The sequence below is a fragment of the Numida meleagris genome, chromosome 8 (assembly GCF_002078875.1).
Source record: "Numida meleagris isolate 19003 breed g44 Domestic line chromosome 8, NumMel1.0, whole genome shotgun sequence".
In the NCBI taxonomy this organism is placed as follows: Eukaryota; Metazoa; Chordata; class Aves; order Galliformes; family Numididae; genus Numida; species Numida meleagris.
In genome coordinates, this window is record NC_034416.1 from 11,659,123 (window position 1) to 11,683,211 (window position 24,089).

The following is a 24,089-nucleotide window of genomic DNA, read 5'->3' on the forward strand; positions in this document are numbered from 1 at the left end:
CTCTTTAAAAGTTATTAGAAGTTATTAGCACTTCAGGACTCATTTTACAGCTCCATGCTTTGATCCTCAGCTTACTCGAGTCAGTTCCCACTGAGCTGCTTCATAACATGTTTAATAGCTAATTTGTTTGGACATCATTAAAAGTATTAAGGCTCCAGGCAGCGAGGACATGCCAATTACTGAGTCAAGTGATTTAATTCCAAGGAGGCCAGTAGGAAGCAGCAGTTTAAACTGCTTAAAGGCTTGTACGTCTTGCTGCTCAGAAAGCCTGCTGATTTCAGTTCAGAGAGGTGCACTTCTGGATCACGTGCTCTGGGTGCTCAGCAGATGCTGAGACATGGGCTGTGCATGTGAAATACCAGCTTAAGCGGCTCCGTCGTGATGAAGCCTGACTTAGCTCTAATAGAACTCTACACCACTGCAAAAGAAGGCAGCCTTCTGAGAAGTGGCATTCTGGCAGGATCTTTTTAACCATAGATTTTTGTTTGCTGGAGCTCTCCTTGCAAAGTCCTGAATCTGCATCTCAGCACACGAGAACTTTATATAAAAAATTCTCAGTGCTACTTACTAATTCAAAAATATTCTGTAAAATAGGAATCCAAACTTGTCTACTCTTGGTATGTTATCACAGAACGGCTTGGGTTGGAAGAGATTTTAAGGCCACCCAGTTCCAACCCTGTACCAGGGGCACAAATGCTCCCCACCAGATCAGGCTGCCCAGGGCCCCATCCAGCCCAGCCTGGAGCACCTGCAGGGTAGGGCGCCCACAGCTCTCTGGCTTTTAATAGACAAAGCCTTTGGAAACGCTTTACTCCAGTGTAAATTACACTTTATTATTTAAATCTACTGCTGTATTGATTTTTATCAGTAGAAGTCATCCTTATGAACAAAGCAATGTATTACATATTAACAGCCACCTGTTGGTTACACCTCACAGCCTCTCTGGGAGGCGACGCTCACAGCAGCCAATACGTCCTTTTGTGGGGCTCTTAAGCCCATTTCCCAGCAGTCAAATGGCTCCTTATGCTGGCATTAATTCCACCTTCAGTAGAAATTTGCAGCTTGGCAATATTAAAGTCAGCAAACCTCTCAAGTATAGATTCATTTTTCAGGTTTAAAAATGCATGCACTACAGCATCCTCATAAGGTCTCCCTTGCTGTCTAAGGGCTCCACAGCGAATGAAAGTGCACCAGTAACATTGTATTTTGTATAATACAACAGAACTACCTGCTTGAGGAAAACATACGCCACAAAAAGGCTACATTTGCTGACATGTGGGCTACTGCATCACACATCTTCTCATACTCAAGAACGACAGAGTTACCGAAATCTGACGTTAGCTATTCCAGTATAAATCCTGTTGTTCTAGCACAAATGCAACAGCGTTGGGAGTTTCCAACAGCAAAATCAAAAGAAAGAAAAATCATACCACGGAGCAACATGGTACACAAATACTGCTTTCAAGCTAGCTACAAGTAATAGCTATACAAAAGACATTGACAGGCTTCGAGTGGAGAGTTCAGACATCCAGAAAATACAGTAGCATCTGGTGTGTGGAGCAGAAAGAACAAAGCTCTTCAGAATAAATCTGAAAGGGGGAGAAACACTAGGGCTTGTGAAATGTAACGAGTGATAGATGTGCAAATGAGCCAACAACACATTTCACAAGTTACCACAGGTTTCAAGTTACTTTTTCTTCCCCCATTATGAAGAGGAAACACAACTGTGAATACAAAGACCGAGACACATGCAAACATAAATTCAAAGGCTTATGTAGATAAAAGGTACATCGAGCACGTGGGTTTAAAAAGCTATTAAAGCTCCACACCTAAACAGCTTCAGACCAACTGCTGGGAAAAGAAGACAAAGAGGAAAATAGAAGCAGATCAAAAACACGTCCAATTTACTACGTTTCACAGATAGATACTGCTGTGGAAGGAAAACTGGGAACTCACGGGTGCAGCAGTAATCCAGGCTTAGTCCCAGCACTCTGTATTTGTAGTCTGGGTTCCTTTGGTGATCATCTGCATATGTCCACCTAGCACTGTCCCACTGATACAAACTTCTTGACCCATTGGCCAATTAAATCCAATGTCAGAAGGGTTCAGGGAAAATCACCTTTCATAAAACAAGAGGCTGTACAGAGCAAAGAGATGGTAACTCTCCTTAGAGAAACCTCTTACAGCAAGGAGCTTCTTGACTGGGAGAACAGACTCAGTGTTAGCTCATTTGCTCTCCACTAATGATTCACACATGAGAGAGATGAAAATGCACCCCTTGCCTAAACAAAAATCAACAGAAATGTGGTGTAAGACTGCACTGCATCTTAAATGACCTTGAATATAAATACAGCGCTGCTAACAGAACCTAGTAACAGCGGCATGATCTCGCTGGGTATTCTTCAAATCTGTGTCCAAAGTCTTGTTTGGAGCCCTAACCCAAAACTTCTGCAGTACCCTAATTCAACATTAAACCCACTTGTGCCCAGAACTGAGCCAAAACAGAAAAAAAGATTGTTAGGAACTGCTGAGATTGAATGCCGCTGTCAGAACCCGAAGCATGCAGTTCCCATTCAGAAACCTTTCCTGGTAATTTATAAACACGCATGATTCTTTTAAACACCCAGAGCACTGAGTACCATCGCTTCCTACACAGAATCATTTTCTTTCTGATATATATGCACATATATCATGACGAGGTAACACATGCAATTTGTGAGTTTCCAAATCTCATCTCTAGAGCTGTATTTTCTCATCTTTCCAGCTATAATTTGTGTCCCTGGGTACGAGCTAAGGACAGTCTTCCGCAGCAATCTAATACTGACTTCCAGAATCCCAGCTTCACAGGCAGATCATTCCCTTCAGCATAAGCACAGGGAATATGGTCAAAGAATACCTTTGAAAGTATATATATAGCACTTGTTACATGTAACAGACCAAATTTTGTAGTGATTGCTAAGTTTATTCTAATAAAGACGGTCTCAATCATGTCACTATAACCTTGGTCTAAAAGCTGGTTAAGTTTCCAGGATACGCTATTGAACATGATGAAACTCATCATAGAAGAAGACAAACCCTTCAGCTAGTGCAGCATGCTGGACAAAACATTCCTCCCTGCTCCGGATCAATTTGTGTTCCACTCCTAGGAACAATTCTGAATGAACTCTTCAACCACTGCACACAATGAACACCCAATAACCATTAAATGGGAGATCCATTAAAAGAACTAGAATTATTTTTTTTTGCCTTACTACAGTAATGTATCTAATGGCCCTCCTTAAGGAGTTACAAATTGCCCTTTGTTTTGTGTCAATATTATGAGGAAGAGAAACTTGTCAGCTCTCATTTATGTTCTATGTAGCTATGAATGCACAAAACAAAACTACAAGATTACAGTTTCCATAATAACTAAAGAGATGCTTTAAAAGTTAATTTGTTTCAAAGAAAATAAGCAAAAAACACACATTTTTCCTTACTAGCTCTGCTCCGGTGGTCAAACACACACCTGCTCGCCAACATGATTATCACCTGTTTGGAGTATTTTGTCTTTCCTCAGCACAACGGAGCCTGCAGAGCTATCAGAGTGCGAACTAGATCCCGTTCTGGTCTAAACACAATGAACAGAGCACTTCACCAAATTTGGATTACAGAACTTTTCCTGCTGGTAACAGCTGAGCCAGCCGGGCTCAGTTGGACTCTCAGATCCTGTGCCAAGCTTGCAGCTGCCTATTATGAAGAACTTTTTCCTTTTATGAAGTGGACAGAGAAACCACTGAGAAACCCCAACCGCAGAGCCCTATTAAGCTACTGTTAGGATTACTTGCAGACTACAGCCATAAAACACCTCACAGCAAATGTTTATACTTTGCTCCATTAAATACAGTGAGGAAACATTAAATACAGTGGGGAAAACAGTGGGAGTGATCTAGCATGCCAGAAAAGATGGCATCTTCTCAAATATCTCCCTCCAACCACTCAGTTCCTAACCTTGCAGGATTTCAAAGTCCATACCTTCTTTTAGCACACCAGCTGCTTCTCCTTTAGAAATGGTAACAGCAGGCAGCGTGAAGATGACATGACTTGGAGACAAACCAGTTTTATTTAAAAACATTTTCATATATTACACATAATATTCCAAGTTAAAAGAACATTATTGAGAGTGCTGTCAAATAGTCAAAAATTAAGAAATGCCAGAATTAAAATTGCCTATTCAATCTTAATTTGAATCTTTTGTGTCACACAGTATGCTACCGCCCTCACTTACACGATCAAGTACAATTTGTTTCGCAGGACCCTCGCCTCAACCAGTGTAGACGATGTACGATTCTCAGTTAATGAGCAGCTATTCAAAATATGTTTTCTTCTTGCTGTTTAGTGTGCAGCCCATTTCTGATGGCTTGCCTCCACAGGGGGTTACTCCGAAACAGTTGAACAACTCCCTGATTGAATGCTTATTACAGAACAAGATCATTTCATCTCTGCTTAGTTTAACACACTTTGCTTCACCAAACTCGAGCTCTACTTGGAGAGCGTATGATTAATTTATTCATAGCTTTTCTAAAGTACACATTAGGAAAACATTTTTGACAAATTTATTGTCCCAACACTTCTATTTTATCTGAAGAGATTGTTGAAAAAAATGATTAGAAACTTTCTGTGTTATAAAAGTATTCATTAATTTGGGATATCCAATTTAGAAAATGAGAGCATTCTTTTTGTAGCATGCTTAGCATTATACGGTGCTTTAAATGCTGAAAACTCCGTTCCAGCTGCAGCTCTAAGAATATAGAGATGCTGCAAATCAGATATCATCTCAAATTGAGTATCCAGAAAATGAGGAACATTCAGTTAATGAACACTTCAAAAAGGTTTCATTTTCAGCAACTTGCCATTAGAATCTTGGTAGTAAAGTCAGAAATTAGATCAAGTTTTCCAGGAGCACGTTTAACTGTGTTAACAATGAGACCTAGTGATGTGGGCACGAAGAGAATAAGCAGTGCAGATGAAAGCTTGGGCTTAAGAATAAGCTGTCACAGGGCTCCCGCACTGCTCTAGAAAATCCAGTTTCCCAAGCTTCCTTGCCCATAGAGAGATATAAGATTTCTCTACGGTCAATTCAGAGTCACTAAAATTGTCTTCACCCTTTGAATGCTCTCTGAAGGAGACCACGTTTGCCACCATTTGTAGGAGACCAGCATATTTGTCTTCACGGGCTAGTTAACTCATAGTCTGTACTGTACTGGCACGTATAACTTAGCTGAATGTGTCAATTTTAACAGAGAAAAAAAGACATAATGGTGACAAATGTCATCACTCCATCAGCTTTCAGTTCTATATGTCAGGACTAGAAGCACCAATACCTTAGAAGAAAAGACCAAAAAAAGACAGACATAGCTGACAGCACTGCATGTTTGGTAAATTGTTCCAAACCATTCAAATGAAAAACAGAGCCTAAGCAAAAAGCTTGAGGAAAACTCGGGAACAGAACAATTAACTGATGATCATTAGTCCATAATAAGAGATAAGATGCCATGCACTCAAACTGATGATTTTCTGTTTGTCCTTCTGCCTCCAGGCATCTGTATAAAGAACCACATCATTTCTGGCAGAAAACAGGGAGCCAGCAGGGCACAGTGCAAGATACACAGCTGCCTGTGGTTTGGCTTATAAGGGGCACTGATACAGCGGGAATGAGAGTTAAGTGCAAAGAAGAGACGTACAGATCTCTTGGCAAGGGAAGAGAGAACAGAGATGGATGCACAGGATAACACTGCAGACTGCCCCTGGAGTATGAGAGAGAATGTGCTGGGAGGGTGGCACAGATTACTGTGGGTAGCAGCATCTAGCAGGTACAGCTAGTTCAGTCTTCAAAAGAAATGAAGCAAGTGTCTTCAGAATACAAGCAGAGAGCTGCTCCCCAGAAGTGTAAGAGAATTTAAGCAGTTTGAGCCCTCTTTGCATCCTCTTAAATCCAAGCTCCTTTCAGGCTAGAGCAATCAGCACAACCACTAAAGCACTGCATGCCCACCAGCACACAGCAGCTGCAACAAGAGACTGTCCCAGGCATTTATCAAGCTCCTCCTCTGTAAAATAATCCAAAATGCTAATCCCACTCTGAGTCATGTACGTGTCACATGCATGGATGTGAGGGTAGAAGCAAGATAAGAAGATGGAGAAGCGGGGTTCACAAGGAACAGCTGACCAGAACTCCCTTTTCCTGCAGCCCATCCCAGAGAGCAGCTCCACAGAAGAGCGCAGCTCCAGGGCCTCCAGGCTGGGCTTGCAGGCAGCCCGCACAGCGAGGCAGCCACTGCCTTTCTCCTAGTGAGAGACAGTGAGAGACTGTTAACCTTAGATCTGCCAACTGTTGCGTACAGCTCCCTCACGCTCTGAAAGCTTCTGCATTTCCATTTTAAAAGAAAGGCAGAGATGGGGAAGAAACAAAACACAGGAGGTACAGAATATGGAAGTCCACATACATGAGTAACCAGCTGCTTCATGAATGGGAGATATTGCCCAGAGTCGTGACTGGTGCTTAAATTCAACAGCGCTCTACGTGAGGCCAGACAAGCAACAAAAGAAAATCCAAAAAGTGACAAGGCTGGTGCTGGTAGAGATCTATTCTGGGATTACTCCGTGTCATTTCAAAGATCATGACAGCTTCTTTAGCAGATCTGACCTTTGCAATGCAGCAGCGTGAGACAAGATGTACCTATACTGTGTGCATTAGAACGCTCTTACTGCATTTCACACTTCTGGAACATTTATTATTTGATTCAAGCTGTTTTCAGGAGAGTTTTGATCCTGTGAAGACACGCATTGGCTCTCTACTCACTAGTGCTAGCACTAGAATTTATGCATATATACACCAGAGTTGACTTCGCTGGAGAATTCTAGATTTATACTGTTGTTGCCAAACCAGAATTAATTCCTCACCTAGTAGAGACGTAATGCAATAAGGACAGTCCAGAACTGCTTCATGCCTTTACACATACATAGCAAACTCAAAACAGAAAACCTGCCCCAAAGGGAATTTTCCTTTGCATTTGCAAAGTAGCACTCATCTTACAACTGGAAGCCACAATAGAAGTGTGCTGCCTGTAATTATGGATGCTCTCATTTCTGCATCAACACTTTCACTGAAATCCTTCAAAGCTTTCAAACTTAGTGGAATTCATTGTACCAATGAATTCTACAAGAGAAGAACATGTCACACACAGAAGCGTTTCCTTCCATTAATAGGATCTGTAACACTTTTCGATTTCATTGCATTTCTCCCTAATCTCAAAAAACTGCAGTGATAAATCAGGAACTCCTAATTTACTTCCTCAGCTTTATTTATTTTATATTCTCCTACCATACTGTCTCCTGCCTTCCTCTCTTCTGGAATAAAGAATTCAGGGACTGTCAGTCAGCTCCAGGAGCCATTTCAGAGCTACTCATGTACAGCAGGAGCAGAACAGCCACAGAATCATAGAATACCCCAAGTTGGAAGGGACCCACACGGATCACAGAGTTCAATTCCAGGCTGCTAATCCAACCAAAAGTGCCCTTCAATATCTCAACACTCATTCCATGCTCTAAGATCAGGTAGCAGTCAATTAAAATTAGTGATACTGGTAGATGTAGCAGCAATATTATGGTAAGCCATTCATACTTTATCTGCTTATCCAAGAACTATACTGTTAACTGATTTTTATTTTTTTTTAAATTTTATCTCTCCTCATAAAATCAAATTTCCTCATTAGGATTGAAGAGAAGAACAATATACAAGCATTGAAACTTTCTGCATAATGTATATTCATTTTGTTACACTTAGTAATAAATTTTACTCTTCCACTACAGTATTTTTAACTTTATCAGATGAAGAGGAATTTGATGGCCTGGTGCTGGTAAGAAACTTTGCTTGTAATAATTCTTTTTAATGTACATCTGCTCTATTCTACATAAGGAAAGCCATGCTCCTTTCTCACTGCACCACGGTGAAATGCTGACTTATTACACGCAATGGTCTTAGTTCAGTCTTTACATAATGAGATAACATTTTGACAACACTGAAGGCAGGAAAATAAAACACATTACCTTGGAATAATACCTCTGTACCAGGTACCTACACTATTTGATCAGTATCATCAGTAAATGATGTGCTTTAATTTGTCACTGTAGTTTAAATTTCTAAGAGAAAGGACAAACTGGAAACATGAAAAATTACTAATTGCAACATCTAAAATAGAAGCAGTAATGGAAGTGTCAACAATCTGACTGGGTCATCAGAGATTTTTGCCGTGATGAATAAGGAGCACTTCACTGCAGACTGGGAGAAAAGCTTTGGGCGATTTTTCAAAGCTTGAAGAACTTCTCAAGGAGTTACAAATGCTCATTTTTTTCCTTTCCCTTCAGTTAGCATTAGAACATCTTGTGGCCTTTCTAATGGCTCCAATGAAATTCCAATAGCATTCACTGTCAAGAGATAGACCAAAGTATTTTTGTGCTTGTGAAAGTCCTATTGAAATGAGCAGGAGCTGGGCTTTTATATATATCACTGCTGACTTGGACCTGTGGGCTTAACTATGACACAAAGTATTTATTGAACCACTGATGTCCTGGAAAACAGGTGATTTCCTGGAGGAGACAGGGCTATAGAGGTTGTTTTTAGTTGGCCAATAACCCTCTGGTGTGGCCACAATCTTCCTAATACCTGATAGCTTCTGACCACTTACAAGCCTTGAAATAGCTTCACCAAGATTCAGAAAGTGCTAAATCTGACAGCGTGAGAAATTTCAGTTTATTAGACACACTGGATATTAAGGACAAGTATCTGAAAAGAAAAAAAGACTCACTGTAGCATAAAAACATACTGGACTGTTTTCAGACATTCCATATTGGCTTACTTATAAGTTCAGAAGCAAAAATATCAGGGAAAGTTAAATATAACTAGAAAGGGATGAAAAAAGCCTGCCTTTGAACTAATACAAACTGGTAGAAAATTGTATTGCCTGGACTTTGCACATGTATACATATATATACACATACATCTCTGTACATATACACACATACACAGCTTTTCCAGCTGACATAAGAAACTTCTTTTAAAAGCCATGGATAAAAAGAAATACAAAAGGAAGCTTTCTGAAATGTATAAGACAAAAAAGCTTGTCAGTAAGGAAAAAATAACTTGGGGAAGGAAATATAAATGCGGGCTAACAAGACTTGCTAAGCTTGTTATTTTTCATTGCTATCTAGCAAAATACAGAAATTATTAAAAAAAAAACTACAGAAAATATCTCTACCAACCCATACACCTCTGTTGAAAATCAGATATTTGTCCACCTGGAATGAAAGATACACATAGAGGTCAACATCCAGGTAAAAAACCAACAGGTTCCCTGCAAGGCTAGCTCAGAAATACACCTTTTTTAAAAAAAAAATTTAAAGCACAGGGACGCTTTCAAGCTGTGTTTTCAGTACATCTGTGTTGTAGTAAAGATGCAAAGAGCTTTTTCTACACTTGGCTGATTTGCCCTATAAAGGAACCAATTGCTGTTCTCCTCTCTTCTGCTCTGAGCAGCTATACACCCCCATTCCTTCAGGAGAGCGCAGCCAGCAGGCAGCCTGCAACAGGCACAGGCTGCCCCTTTACACCCAAGGCTTGGGGAAATGAGAGTAAGAAGTCTAAGCCATACCCTACATATATACCTGCAGAGAATTTAGAGCTACGTGTTGTGATTTATACTGACAGGAAGGTTGTTCTTCTTGGTTTGGTACCTTGATTAACATGACTCCCAGCACAGAGGCCCCTACAAACTAACTTGAGCCTGTCATTAGCAAGTTGCCAGGAATCAACATTTTGCTTCAGCCTTTAACTGCCAAAGCTGGCTGATTTGTCTGCAGGCTGAAGGAAGCGCAATTACTCTGCAGACAGGTGCAACTGTTAGATGACTGAGTAATGCCGGGGCACACAGCGTACAAGCTGTCCTGCAGCTTTATACAAACCAGACAAATGGAGCCTTTTCCCTGTGTAGCGGCAATCCGCTGCATTCCTGATTTCCCCTTTGTCTGGAGTCATGCATTTGGGCTCTTTGGGGCAGGACGATTCTGTAAGCAAAGAAGAAGACAGCCCACTTTTCCAAGTTAATTTCTTGTTACAAATGCGGACAGGAGGAAGGTGGCAGGAGGTGGGATGTGACGTAAAAGCAGACGGAAATGCTGAACAGTTGCTTAGCACCTATCGAAGTCAGGCCCACTTCTTCACAAGATAGATGTGTATTTTGGTAACCATATTTAAGAATTTGCATTTGAGTTTTGGTCTCTAAATAACCTAAATACATCAGAGGCTTTCTGAATGCATCACTGATGATTAAATAAACACAGATATTAAAAGTAGTAGGAATCCTGCTGCCGTCCTTGGCACACAGGGACGCCTTCTGCTTTACATATGCTCCTGATGGGTTCTTTACCATCTCCCCAGGAATGCCAAATCAGAAAAAGGTGCCATAGAAACTTAATTCTCAGCCAGTGGGACAACATGGGATCAGCCAGCAGCCTTCTCACCTTTGTCTGAGCAAGAGATAAAAAAAAAATAAAGCTTGGAGTCAGAGACCATTATCCAACCCAGGCTGTTTTATGTGGGCATGCACGTGTTTTGAAATGGGTCTGTAGCATCTGTCTGGGACCTAACTGATACAACACGGCGGAACAGAGACAAACCAAGCATTTGAGATATTAAAAAAAGCCAGACTGACCGCAAGGGCACCATGCTCAAAATTACTTGGAAGCCAAAAACATTTCTTATACATTCCGTTCTATTTCTTACTCAATTAGGAAAACTCACCTGATAAAAGGAGCAAAAGATTACCCTGTTTAATGACACAGATAAGGTAGGCAAACAGAAGCACTTAATTCCCATAAGCATCTCTTGCCTTTGTCTCAGCCTGCTTTTTATGGCTGGATTATGCTAGCACCGTTAATCTCTGTGCCTGTGACTAACTCCTGGGTTTTTATGTTAGTGACCTGATTCTGCACTAACACGCTCCTCCCCGTTTGGTGAAGCTCCCCATGTGATCTATTCTTCCCCCTAAATAAAGTTGAAAAATTTGGCTGCGCTCAGCAAGCGCTGCTGAGGGTGTGTAGAGTGGTTCCACCCTCCCCGCAGCTGCAGCGCAAGTACGGCGCCTGTTCAGCTGCTCTGCTGTAAGGAGCAAGGGGCACGAGAGCACCCAGGCAGCAGGGGCTCGGGAAGCTCCACGGACAGGCTCCAGCTTCCAGCTGCTGCTCACGCTCCCCCTCTGAAAGTAGCCCGGCAGGCTGAGGAAGATGTGGCCGGAGAAGGTGAGTGCTGCATGGCTATGATGAATCCTTTGTGCGGAACAGGAGTCTCGTTAGAAAGAGGAGGGAGGAGGGGGGCAGCGGTTGCAATCTTTTTTTTTTAAATGAACCAAGTCAAAAGCCTCCTTTCCTTCCCCATTACGCAGAAGGCGTGAGCCTCTTTCAGAGGGAATCCACCTAGAGAGCTGTTTTCCCAATAAAGCTGATTTCCCCATTACAGGGTGCAAAACAAAGCAGCAAAAAAAAGCCCGAGCAATGAAACTGCCCGCTGCAGACGTGCTGCTTGCCTGGCTGGGCAGGCAGGTGCCTTGGAGAGCAGCTGCATCCCGCTCAGCCCTCCGCAGCCTCCCACCGGGCAGCACGGTGCGGTGCTTGGCACGTGGGGCTGGCACGGTGCGGTACCCGGTGCACAGGGCTGGTACCCAAGCGTGAAGGGTTGGCATAGCACGGCACCGCGGTACCGGCATGCGGAGCTGGCACAGCACGGCACTGTGCAGCACAGCATCCAGGGCTGCAGGAGCACAGCTCAGGACCCCCAGCCTCTTTGTTCACCTATAACCCGGGGAGCCCCAGCCATTTGCTCACTACAAAATGCGCCCACTCCTTTCCCCCTCAGTACCCTGCATCTCCTCCCACTCACAGCTATAGCAGTGCACTCGCTGTCTCCAATGCGTTATCTCAAATGCATTGCCGATAACTTGCCCCCAGTTTGGGGTGTGATTTCAAGCTAAAACAAAAGTCAATCCACACTAATAAGCACCAAGTACCTAAAGGAAGTCTTCATTCCCTTTTCCACCACTGCCTGCTACTTTGGGTTCAGTGCAGGAACCAGCTGACCACACGCTGGCTCTTTTCACCCAGCAGACAGAGTACCTGCGCTTTAATTCTGGGAAAAGGGAGAAGAGGGCAGCAGAGAAGACGGGTGCCCACTGCTTACCTAGAACTCTCAAATTCGAGACTGTCCCAGTCCATGTCGTAGGGAAATAAATGTGATCTTATTCCAGAAACGTATGAAGTAGCTGCATCACAAATGACATTCATCACTCCCCCTCTATCCCCCTCTGCTTCCTCCCACCCTTTAACGTCGTGTTTCTCTTGCACAATTTTAAAGATAAAATCCCCAGAGTACTGAATATGCCGTAGTCCTAGACTGGAGCTATCCATCAAGAACAGGCACACTGGCTGGAAGGAGAAGGAGTTTTCTTTTTAAATGAGTTGGATGTACATTTGAACATTCAAACAATCTCTTGCTCTTCGGTACGTTTAAAAAAATGCTATCCCTGTGGGAGTTTCAATCTTGGCAGATTTTACAGAAAGGCTGTAAAGTGTCCCATCGGTAATTGCATTCCTTACCAGCAGTAGGGAAGGAGAAAAAATGAGAAGAAAGATTAAAAAAGGAGGCAAGAGGGGGATAAACAATAAACAGATCTCATTTGTTCATCTTCTTTTCACAACCAATTAGCCCAGAATCAGGATCTTCCTTCACCTGCAAAGAAAATGAGACTGTAATGAAAAGGCTACTGATTGTCTTCAGATCCTATTTTACAAAGCTTCTTAGGATTTTGTTCACTTGAATTCAGCTCTAAACTGCTTTCAAGTTTTCACTTATCCTGTGATTCAAAGGGACAATTAAACCATCTACTTGGACCTGGGCTGGTACGTATTAGCTCTGACTCAAAAAAACGTAAAACAGAGCGTAAGAACAAACTGATCCTAGAAACAGACAAATGGAAAAATCACCAAGTTGAAGTATCAGTGTAGACTATGGAATTGTTTGTACTTCAGGATTTGTGTTTTCACAGAATAACATTTAAAACACAGACTAATAGAAGAATTTACAGGCTGCCTCTCTAAGTCACAGGCTGTAATTGCTCCTAATTTTGAAAGGTGTTTGGGAAGAACAGCGAAGAATGTTGTGCCAAAGAAATGAATACCAACTAAATTAGAAAGAAAGTAACCACAAAAATAAATCTCAAAGGGAAAGAAAAGAATTTTTTTTTTTAATAGGATACATTTTACAGCCGGCAATAGAAGATTGCTCCTTTATAAGGAAAACCAGAGGGTGGCTTATCTGGAAAATCCATCCTCAGAGAAGAGGAATATTGTGTGCTGTTCTGAGAAAAGAAATCTCAATGTAGGTTTCACTGCATTTTAAAAACTATTTATAAATGAACATCAATCACAAAGGAACAGACCTACTCAACTGTTTAGAGAACAGCACTATGGTACAGCACTGGTTTTCAAATTCAAAACAAAAAAAAAAATGCACTCCAACCCCTTACCCAGATACGAACACTCGAAAGGGCTAAGAGGCTATGTATGTCTCTTCCTAACATGTTTTATTGTAGCATTCATAAGCCTCAGTCAGCATGCCAATTGGGAGCTTTTAATGCACAGTTTCAAAGCTACCCTAAAAACGTTGTACTAAGATTTCATCGATCAGGATGATAAACTTTCTTTACACCACTATATAGATGAAGCAGGTACATTCTGCTAGCGCTGATCTGAGAAGGGAATTTGTCAAGCATTCAGTCTACAGCATGATTTAGTTGCAGTTTCTTAATGGCAACAGGCATCAGCAGCTTCCACAAGGATTTGAATTTTGCAAACACAAAAAGCAGCATTTGCAAAAACATGTAGTTACTAGAAGGCTGTAATCACACCTGAAAAGCTGCAGGCATTTATCAAATCACAGTTATATTAAATGAGTGTGTTACACTGTCATGAGAAGTCACTAATCAAACCAGGGGGATAAGTATCAATTTCAGAGAGAGTTTAAGTCTCACAAGGCTGTTGCTTCAATTGCCCTACTCTTCAGCAATTACTTAATTAAAACCTTAAAAAAAAAAAAAAGCAGAAGTAGTTCCATATGGGTTCTTAAAAACTAAATGCCCAAGAAAATAGTATGTTACATTTACAGTCCACATTAAGCATAGACACCTGCCCACGTCAGTTATTCTGGAATAACTAAAAAGCAAACATCCTAAGCAGAGCTTGCAGCCTTGCAGCTTCCATCTGAATCAGCAGAGGCAGTTCTGCTCAGCATCTCTCGGTGCAGAGGTAAGATGGCATCAGGATCTGCACTGAAGTTGTTTCTGTCATACACAGTCTGTCCCTCAAAATCACCGAAGTCTTTTGCAGCTTTAAGGAGAATCAGAATCCCAATGGACATCATTACTTTTACAGGAACAAGATTAAACCTTCTGCTGATTTACAGATCTGATCAATGCTGGAATGAGATAACATAAGTGCTTCCAAAACTTGCAGTCTTTCCCGCCTCTTCCATCAGTGAAGAGGAAACTTCAAAACAAAGCCATCAGATGGTCAAGAAAACTTACATTGTATTCCAAAGTATCATGAAGACAGAGCAGGCTGAACAACTGTTAAAAGCAGAGTTTTCTTGCTCACTAGGATAAAAACTGGGTAAAGCATTCTAAGAGACTGGGACAGAACTTTATACCCTTAAGTAAAAGACTAACTGACATGTTTAAATTTGCATTTAAGTTGCCTGTTATATCACTGCACAGAACAGAAATGGTATCATGCAAATTAAGTTTCTGAGGAATGATTCCGTGTAAAAATCTAATATAGATCAATTTTGGATTTTTGTTTTTAGATTTACAAGGAAGACAAACTAAAAAAAACAGGTTTTTTCATTTTAGGATCTCTCCAATAAATCTATGGTGTTTAACACTTACGAATCCAGTGATACGCTGCAAACACACCTGAAGTATGCTGCTGTGCTGCAGCAACCCAATGTTTATTATTTAAGCCCATACCCTCAAAGTACACAGAACCTACTGGGAATTACGAAACCTAGCTGGCTCTCTGCTGAAAGCTGATCAGACTTGAAACCTCAAGATTTCCAAATGTATTTTAAGCATCCAAAGATAAAGGCAGATCTGTACTAGTATGTACAAGCATTTCAAAAATCAAAGAATCATAAGAATGGCTTAGGTTGGAGGGGACCTTAAAGATCACCTGGTTCCAACTCCCTGCCACGGGCAGGGTTGCCACCCACCACATCGGGCTGCCCAGGGCCCCACCCAGCCTGGCTTTGGACTCCTCCAGGCATGGGGCATGCACAGCTCTCTAGGCAGCCTGTGCCAGCGCCTCATCACCTTCTGAATAAGCTTCTTCCTAACATCTTACCTAAATTTCCCCTCTTTTACTTTAAAGCTATTCCTCTTGTCCAATTAGACCGTGTAAGAAGTGTCAAATGGCTACGGTGGTCTTATGCACGTATTTAAAATATCTATTAGATCTGCCCCTTAGCTCTTATACAAAGGTAAATGATGCAGTGAAAAACAAGTAGCAACTTATTGCTACATCTCACTTTCCAAAGTCCTTCCTCCCTTCCACTCTTCTCCCATTCCTTCCTCCCTCATCTCCGCTTTCGTTTGTTCTCACTCCCACTCCAGCTTTCATCTGCAATTTTGTGCACAAGTGTATTAGTAGATGCCCTGCTACACTAGCTCTGAAGGAGGAGAAAAGAATCATTTACATATCAGGTTTAGTACATGACGGATACATTTCATACAAATGTTTTCACATCAAAAAGATGCAAATATGGAGAGAGGAGGCACAATCTTCAGTAATGCAATAAAAACAGAAGATACAATTTGAAAGGCAGCAGAAGAATTTACAAGTTAAAGGCAGAAAGAAAGCAAGACTGAAACTACATTAAAAAGCCAATACTTATTGAAGATGATATAAATGCTAGAAGGAATTCAGCATTTGATTTGAAAATGCTATGTATGCTTGAGTACATGAAAGAGACACACAAGACAGAAACCAAAGATTCTCCACCTCCTCCTGGAATCAAAGAGATTTTTGATATTAGTTCACAAGGAGTAGTTTTATAGTTTCAGGTCAGGGATCTTTGAAAAGATGCTTTTGTGTTCATTTGAGCACAATATCATAAAATTTCCTCACTTACTCCTCGTTTACATGTCCTTATCAACCTTTCTTCCTCAATGAATAAAACCAGAAAGTCACAGGAAAGAAATCTGAGTTAACCTAAAGGTAAACAATCAGATTCCTATTAAAACAGCAGTACCTCACTTAAAATGTCCGGCCCTCATCCTTTCAATGAAGCTGAAGATTTCAGATGTTCACAGAACGCGGTCGATCCTTCAGCTAAAACAAAGAATCAGAAAACAGAGTTGTCCTAACGGGAAAAAAAACACTGGCAACTGAAACTCCATGAAAGTACAAGTCTGGCCTCCAACCGAGCATTTTGATTTTGTGTGCTTTTAAGGATTCAGTATAAGTTCTCGCTATTCTTTTTAATAATAACATTAATGACAACATTATCCATTACCAAATCACTATCAAACACAGAGGTAAATTTTGCCCACATAAAATGGCAAGGAGTCTGAATGAAATAAAAAAACTTTCTTACTTCTTTTCATAATTCAGCATTTGATAGATGCCAATAACCAAAATAATATTCAGATTAATTTGTCACTAATACCCTTTGTTTCTCTCCCAGAAGTTGCATGCAACTTTCAGAAATCAAACTTGGAAAACCAAACGAATGACAATGGCTGTCCTGAGGACGTTACAAAACAAGGAGCAGATTTTGTCCTTCTGAGCTTATACCAACTTTTCCTTTACTTCACATATTAGCTTGCTAAAACATAAAGACATGAAAATATGAGCCACGGTAGCAAGGCCCGTGTCCGGGTAAGGACACATGCTATGTATTCAGCTAACAGATATTTTAATACTCTTTCATTAAAAGCATTAAAAGTTTGTTCGAACAAATCCAGTTCACTGTTTGCTCCAGGCCAAAAATCACTTTTCTTTTTTTCTTTTGTAAATACCTGAACCATTCTAATATACGTTATTAAATGTTAATGGGAATTCCTGAGATACTAGTTTGCATATTTATAATTCTCAGACAAAACACACTGTAGACTTATGACTCACACATGCAAACAGCCCAACAATGTAAGAACAATTTATTCTCTGTTTGAATTAAATTAGAGCATAGATATTGAAGAATGTTTTGGGTATTTTTTAATGAAAAGTTTCCTCAAGAGAACATACAGACAATGAGTCTTCAGCAGACAGAAACCTGAAACATACATTCTGTGCACGTGTACTTAATACAACGATTATGGATAATGTGAACAGTCCTCTCTAAACTTAAGCATAATACTAGAGGTTCAACTCTTTTTCAGAAACCAAAATCTCATTAGGACATTGTAACGTGAGCTATGCTATGACATTTACCACCGCTGCTATTGTGGTCTCTCCAGTGCTGTGTGGAAGTGAATCACCATCCCCTCAACTTGCTAGAGATGCTCTTTACAATGCATCTCAGGGCGCCACTGAGCGTGCGGCTGCCTCACGTTTAGCTAGGTGTCCACCAGAACCCCAAGTCCTTCTCTGCAAAACTGCTTCCTAGCTGGGTGGCCATCAGTGCACACTTGTGCATGCGGTTATTCCTCTCCAGGATCATGTCTTTGCATTTCCCCTCTGCCCATTTCTCCAGCCTCACCGTGCCCCAATTTTCGCAGTTCCCCAGCCCTTACTATTATAAGACTGTTTATTTTCCAATCCGATGAGCAGAGAGAGGAGGCCTTCAGCCAGTACAACTGAAAATTAAGACTCCTCTTGCATCTGCAAGATTTTGAAGAAGTTATACCAGGCATACAAACTATCATGTCGTTCAATCATCGTTCAAAACAGACGACAATATCGCAATAGCTAGTGAGCTCAAAGCAGTTTGGGCAGTGCACTGGCTTCAAAGAAATCCTACTTCCCACCTCTTCGTGGCTCTTGCATGCATGACAAAGTACAACAATGGATTAGAAAGCTCAGTTTTTCCATCCCTCTGTTTTTTCTGCTTACTGCACAACATTACTGCAGAGTGCGAGGCTCTGAAAGACACTAGAGCCCTCAATGGAAGAAAAATGTGAACAAGGTGAAGCAATCTTTGCCCCCAAGAGGTTTAAAGCAAGACAAATGAAAAAGTAGAGTTACCACTGCCATAACATCACCCTCTGAGCTAGAAGACAGGTATGGGGAACAAAATAAACCCCTCATAACTCAAGAGGAAACAGCAACCTGCTACTCTGCCTGGACTGTCACAAGTCCACAGGGCCAGATGGGATCCACTCGAGGGCACTCAGGTAGCTGGAACAAGTGGTTGCCAAGACACTTTCCATCATTTATCAGCAGTCCTAGTCAACTGGGGAGGCCCCAGAAAACTGGGCCAATGTGATGCCTGTCTACATAAATCACTGGAAAGAAGAACTACAGGTCTGCCAGCCTGACCTCAGTATGGGGGAAGGTCATGGAGCAGGTATCTTGAATGAGATCACACAGCATGTGTGATCCAGGGGATCAGGTCTAGCCAGGATGGATTCATGAAAGGCAGGTCCTGCTTGACCAGCCTCCTCTCCTTCTACGACCAGGTGGGGCAGAGTGGCTGGCAAACCGCATGGAGAAGGATCTGGGGCATTCATTGACAGCCAGCTGAACAGGAGCCAGAAGCACACCCAAGTGGCCAAGAAAGCCAATGGCATTCTGGCTTGAATCAGAAATAGTGCAGCCAGCAGGAGCAGGGGGGTGATTGTATCCTTGTACTCAGCTCTGGTGAGGCCACATCTCAAGTACTGTGTTTGGTACTGGGCCCCCCACTACAAGAAAATCACTGAGGCCCCGGATCATGCCCAGACAAAGGCAATGAACCTGTGAAGGGTCTGGAGCACAATGTTATGAGGAGTGGCTAAGGGAACTGGGATTGTTTAGTCTGGAGAAGAGGAGGCTCAGGGGAGACCTTACTGCTCTCTACAACTCCCTGAAAAGAGGCTGGGGGGAGGGTCAGCTTATTTTCCCAGGTAACTAGTGATAGAACAAGAGATAATGACCTCAAACTGCACCAGGGGAGGTTCAGGCTGGATATTAAGAAAAATTTCTTCTCAGAACTGGTGAGGCACTGAACAGGCTGCCCAGGGAGGTGATGGAGTCACCGTTCCCAGAAGAAACATGTAGATGTGGCACCAAGGGACATGGTTAGTGGGAATGGGTTGACAGTTGGACTAGACGATCTTAGAGGTCTTTTCCAACCTTAATGATTCTACATTACTGGCAGATACTGACTGGTTTGGTCACAGTCACCCATAGTGTACAGAAGAACCACAAACTGAACCCTCAGTCAATCTGTTTTGAAGAACAGGGATTTGTCTATAGAAATAGTCTCCTTCTCCCCAAACACAGATTAATCCCAAGTAATACTTGGCAAACTTTGATTTTAAAAGCATTTTTGTTTTGTTTTTGAAAATGTGTATCTAAACTGATAGTGAAATGGAATTACAGGTCACATCCAGTCACATCTCTGGAACAGTACTGTGTAGTACCTGATGCCTAATGACTTTACTTCTTCCCCGTAGGAATCTGATAGCTGTGGATACAGATGAGATGAAATACACGTTCAGGCAAGTACGACAACATCTGATTTTCATTAGCACTGAGACATTCCACCCTCCTGGACTTCCATGTGGGTGGTGGACACAGCTACTTCATAAAACACAAGGGCATTTACTCAGTTTCTTAAATCATTTTCTTGCTATTTCTTTGGACTACCTGCGAAAGCTGCTGAATACGTAACAAGGTCGCACTAAAATATTCTATTGCTCATAATCTCCTCATATACCTCTTGCCAGTAATACAACATGTAGACATTCATTAAAGTTATGGTCTGTTGCACTTGTTTTCTTAAATGAAAAACTTTCAATCAGCTTTACAAACACGTATTTTTTGTCCTAAACAACAGTGAAATCTGGCTGTTAAACCTTCTTTAAAATCAGCATTTATTTTTGACTATGTGAACATATTGTTCCAAACTGGCAAGAACTGCTCATTTACATCTTTTAACATCAACAGAATACTAATTTATAGTAAACAGTCTTTATTACTAACAAGAATGCGCTGCTGAAAACACTGCTAATTAGTAAAAGAGACCCTCAGTTCTCTGCTAGCCTGAGTGGGATGAGCCCCAGATTTTTTTTTATAAAGAGGATGAATTACAATTGCATCCTATCAAACAGAGCATCTCCGAACAAACAGTTATGCTGCAAGATCTTTGAAACCTAATTTTGGCCTCCAAGCATTTGGGAGTGGGGTGGAGGGGGTTTAGAACAATCTGTTATTTGAAATAAATAGCTCTGAAAGTGCTTACAGCTCCTCAAATTAAAATAACTTCGGCCAAATCCTACTGTCCTGAGCGGAAGCAGAAGCCAGTAAGAATGGGCCAGCCTTCTTTCCCATTGGGTTTAACTTTAGGATGAGAACTACAAGGGGCAGAGGGCAGACAATGCAAACTCCTCCTTGTACCAGCTCTTTTAACTTCAGAAATGCTCAGATTAGTACAGATTTCAGGATTTGTAACATACAGCATGTATCAAAGCCAACCAACTTAAATGTAATTGAAATTGCATCAGAATTATTAACTCAGTGCCTGTAGGGGAGCTTAACTCTTTAGTAATCCTATGTCATTTTTTACCTAGGCCATTTTTCTAGATTCCAGATTTGCAGTCAGTGAGGACATCTCCTAAACTCCAGTACACCAAGGACAAAGTCCCCAAACCAAAATCCTCTCTGGACAAGCTAAGTCTGAGAGCAAATATCAAAGAAGAGTGAAAAATAAAAAAAACTGTTCATTAACATCAGAGCTGTTTTGTAGCTGATTTTGTTAATGCCTATGATGTTAGCAAAACCAAGCCTGGCCCTCAGCAAAAAAATCTGCCTTTGATTTCACACTCTCTTAGGAATATTTGGGGAAAGAAAAAACTTCTCACTGAACAAATGTGCAAGATATAAACTACACTTGTTGCAGAGCTTGTGGGTTGTTGGTTTTTTTTTTTTTTTTAAGCCTGAGGATAAGCTCTGCCACCACAATGTTTCTGGAAAACTGATTTGATTTGCTTCAATTATCTGATCAAAAAAAAACAAAGGATCATAAACTGGCAGTCAAGCAAGCCGCTTCCCTTCACCTCTCAATAAAGAAGAGAGCAGTGCACAAAGGTTTCTGATGTTAGAACTCCGGATATAGATGACCTGTGCTGTAAGCTTTGTGACACTTACTGTTATTCCCACACTAGCTGGCTTCCAAAACAAACAAAACTTCTGAGCCTCATCTATGCCTGGAGAATCTGTGGAGAAAACTGTCTTACGAATGTCACGGCTGACAAGGGAACCGTAATTCTTGCTTCTTCAGAAATTTTGACTGAGTGAGAAAAGCTACTGAATCCCAATGAGGCCCAAGTTCAAAGAAGTTCCTGTACCCACACTCTTGGCCTCAACAGAATATGAGAACTTTGCTAAATTAAACACAACAAGAGACACTGAAAATAAGCAGCTAGAGGGGTCCCTCTCATCCACTATTGCACTGATAGTAGTGCTGATTATTATTTTCTCTTTGATAATGACATCCCTAGTAACCTACTGTTTTCACAAGTGGAAACTGAGAGACAAAAAACTGCAGAAAGCACAAGAGGAATATCAGAAAGACCACGAAAAGAGCATTTTTCAAAGCACACCTGGACTCGCTTCATAGAAAGAAAGAAAAAAGGATCCAACAAAATATTGTTGCATTACCTAGAAATAATAAAAAGAATGGCAACTATGAAATTTCCAAGCAAATCTATCCTTGTTTTATCTCATTTCTAAGAGTTGTTAGTAGTTTGGAGATTTCCTACAGCTTTATTATATATATATTTATATATTCAGTCTCATTTGTGCAAAGTAAAACCAACACAATCGTGTATTTTTAATCTCTATTGTATTACTAATACAGTAAGTTGAACTCTGTTACTCCTGTCTACTCAAAAATCCATTGGCCCATGGAAGGCTAAAGGTCAGATTTTGGTTAATGCTAGCAACACAGCTGATACAAATCAATGGAGCTGCGTTGTCTCGCACTCATCTGATCATCCACCTGAAGACTTTGAAATCCAGTTGTAACCTTAAGTAAATCAGATTCACAGATATTCAGCAAGCAGCAGCCTGGCCCCTGATGCTTATAACTGAAGAACTCTGTCTTCAGCAACAGATGCATGCAGAAAGCATGCAGGCTCAAGCCCTGAGCTGGCTCGCAAGCGGTCAGTCACTGTTTTCTTTCATTGATCATTCAGTGCTGAGAGGTGCTAGTGGCATTCCAACCACAAGTGGATTAAGGACATCCAATGTTAGTGGAATCTATCTTATCAAGAGCAAGCCTAACGTGATTTTTTTTAATTGGGCTTGTAATTATTTTTAAATCAACTATACGATGGTGTGTTTCTATTTTCATAGCCTGTAATACGTATCAGAAAAATGACAGCCCTATTGTGAGTAGCATATAAGTAATTTTTTCTAATGAAGTGATGGATGTAATACTAATAAATGTAATTGTTTTAACAAGTACAAAACACGTACAATTACAAACAAAAACCGTGCTCAAGTATACAGCTTGCTTGCAATTGCCATTGACGCTGTATGTATTTTTAAACAAGCTATAATACTGTGATGATGCTGTAAACTTCTGTAGGCAAAAAAATGTTCTATTTAAAAATGTCAAGATGAAGGATGTAAATGTTCTTAAAGTGCTATCAACTAAAGATATGAATTTTCACAGAATATTCTAAAGGGATCTGTTACATGCTACAGATATATTTTACAACGTATTTATGGATCATACACACTAGTCTATGTGAGAACAAACAGTACTATTTTATTACAAAATAAACAAATGAATAAATGAGCAAAGGATATCCATGCCCAGAAGCTGGATAATGGTTTGTGGTGGTGGTGTTTTTTTTTTTTTTTAAAAAAGGTATTCTGACCAATTCTATAGACCCTTCAAATGACAGAGGAGCTAGTACCTCACTGACAGAAGGAGACGCTCCCCCTCGTTTCCCAGCCTCTCCCCACACAGATCACATTGCTGCTGGTGCAGGCAAAGATCTCCAGAATCAGTTGCATGCCAGAACGGAAAAGTTAGCTTGTTGCATAAAAACAATGCTAACTTAGTGTCTGTAGGATTTAAATATACTCACTAATTTATATATTTTTTTCTAAACATTGCATGCAACAGAGTTGGTGTTCTAAATGCCAGTTACAATTTGCACATTTCATAGTGACATTCGTTTTTATTGAGTGAAGACAATAAAAAGTCACTTTCTGAAAATCATACTGAATAGTAATAAAATCACAATTTGGAGAACACATGTATATTTCAAAATGCTTTAAATATACATAGCTGGAAGCACTCTTCCTGATACCTACATATATGATGTCAAGTAACTGCGCAGAAAGTGATAGTTCAGATTTTTCCTGAAGAAGAATCTGGGTACTGTGTCACCTACCAGTATCAGAGTGAGCCATGATCCCTTCCAACGGTAAAAACTTGCCCTCAATGGCTCCAGATTAAAGTTTTTTTTTTCCAAGTTCCCAGTATGAACAAAAGGGTTTCAGATCCTCTTCTTGGAACCTGATCATACTGGTTGTGCTTAAAAACAAGAAATTCTTGTCATGCAACAGAATGATGACTGAGATGGATTTGTGAAAAGGCAGTGGCCGCTAGGAAGCCTGAAGCTTTTCATTTTCTAGTACAGCTTCAAAGATGCACGATCAATGTAAGGATTACTGGAGCACTGGGACCAGGTCTCACCTGCCCCACGTAGCCCTGCCCAAGAAGGGACATGATGACCTCCCAGCTTCCAGCATTCAGTGGCTACGCGTTTCATAGCACTGTGGTTTAACCTGGCAGG

General features: G+C 41.0%; 1 protein-coding gene across 19 annotated transcripts in view; it reads right to left on the reverse strand.

Annotated features, from left to right (window-relative positions):
- Positions 1-24,089, reverse strand: part of C8H8orf48 (chromosome 8 C8orf48 homolog) — a 92,169-nt gene that overhangs the window by 48,380 nt on the left and 19,700 nt on the right. For 15 of the 19 annotated variants that reach the window (XR_002441513.1, XR_002441511.1, XR_002441506.1 and 12 more), the window contains exon 7: positions 16,385-16,464. The exons of 2 other annotated variants lie outside the window; for them this stretch is intronic. Coding sequence is in view for 2 of the 17 variants with exons in the window: in XM_021405959.1 (XP_021261634.1) it covers positions 16,406-16,464 (59 nt within the window). In the remaining 15 variants the exon portion in view is untranslated. Of the gene's footprint in view, positions 1-11,284; positions 12,812-16,384; positions 16,465-24,089 lie in introns of those variants that run through there. 2 more of the 19 variants (XM_021405959.1, XM_021405960.1) reach the window with 2 other exon arrangements.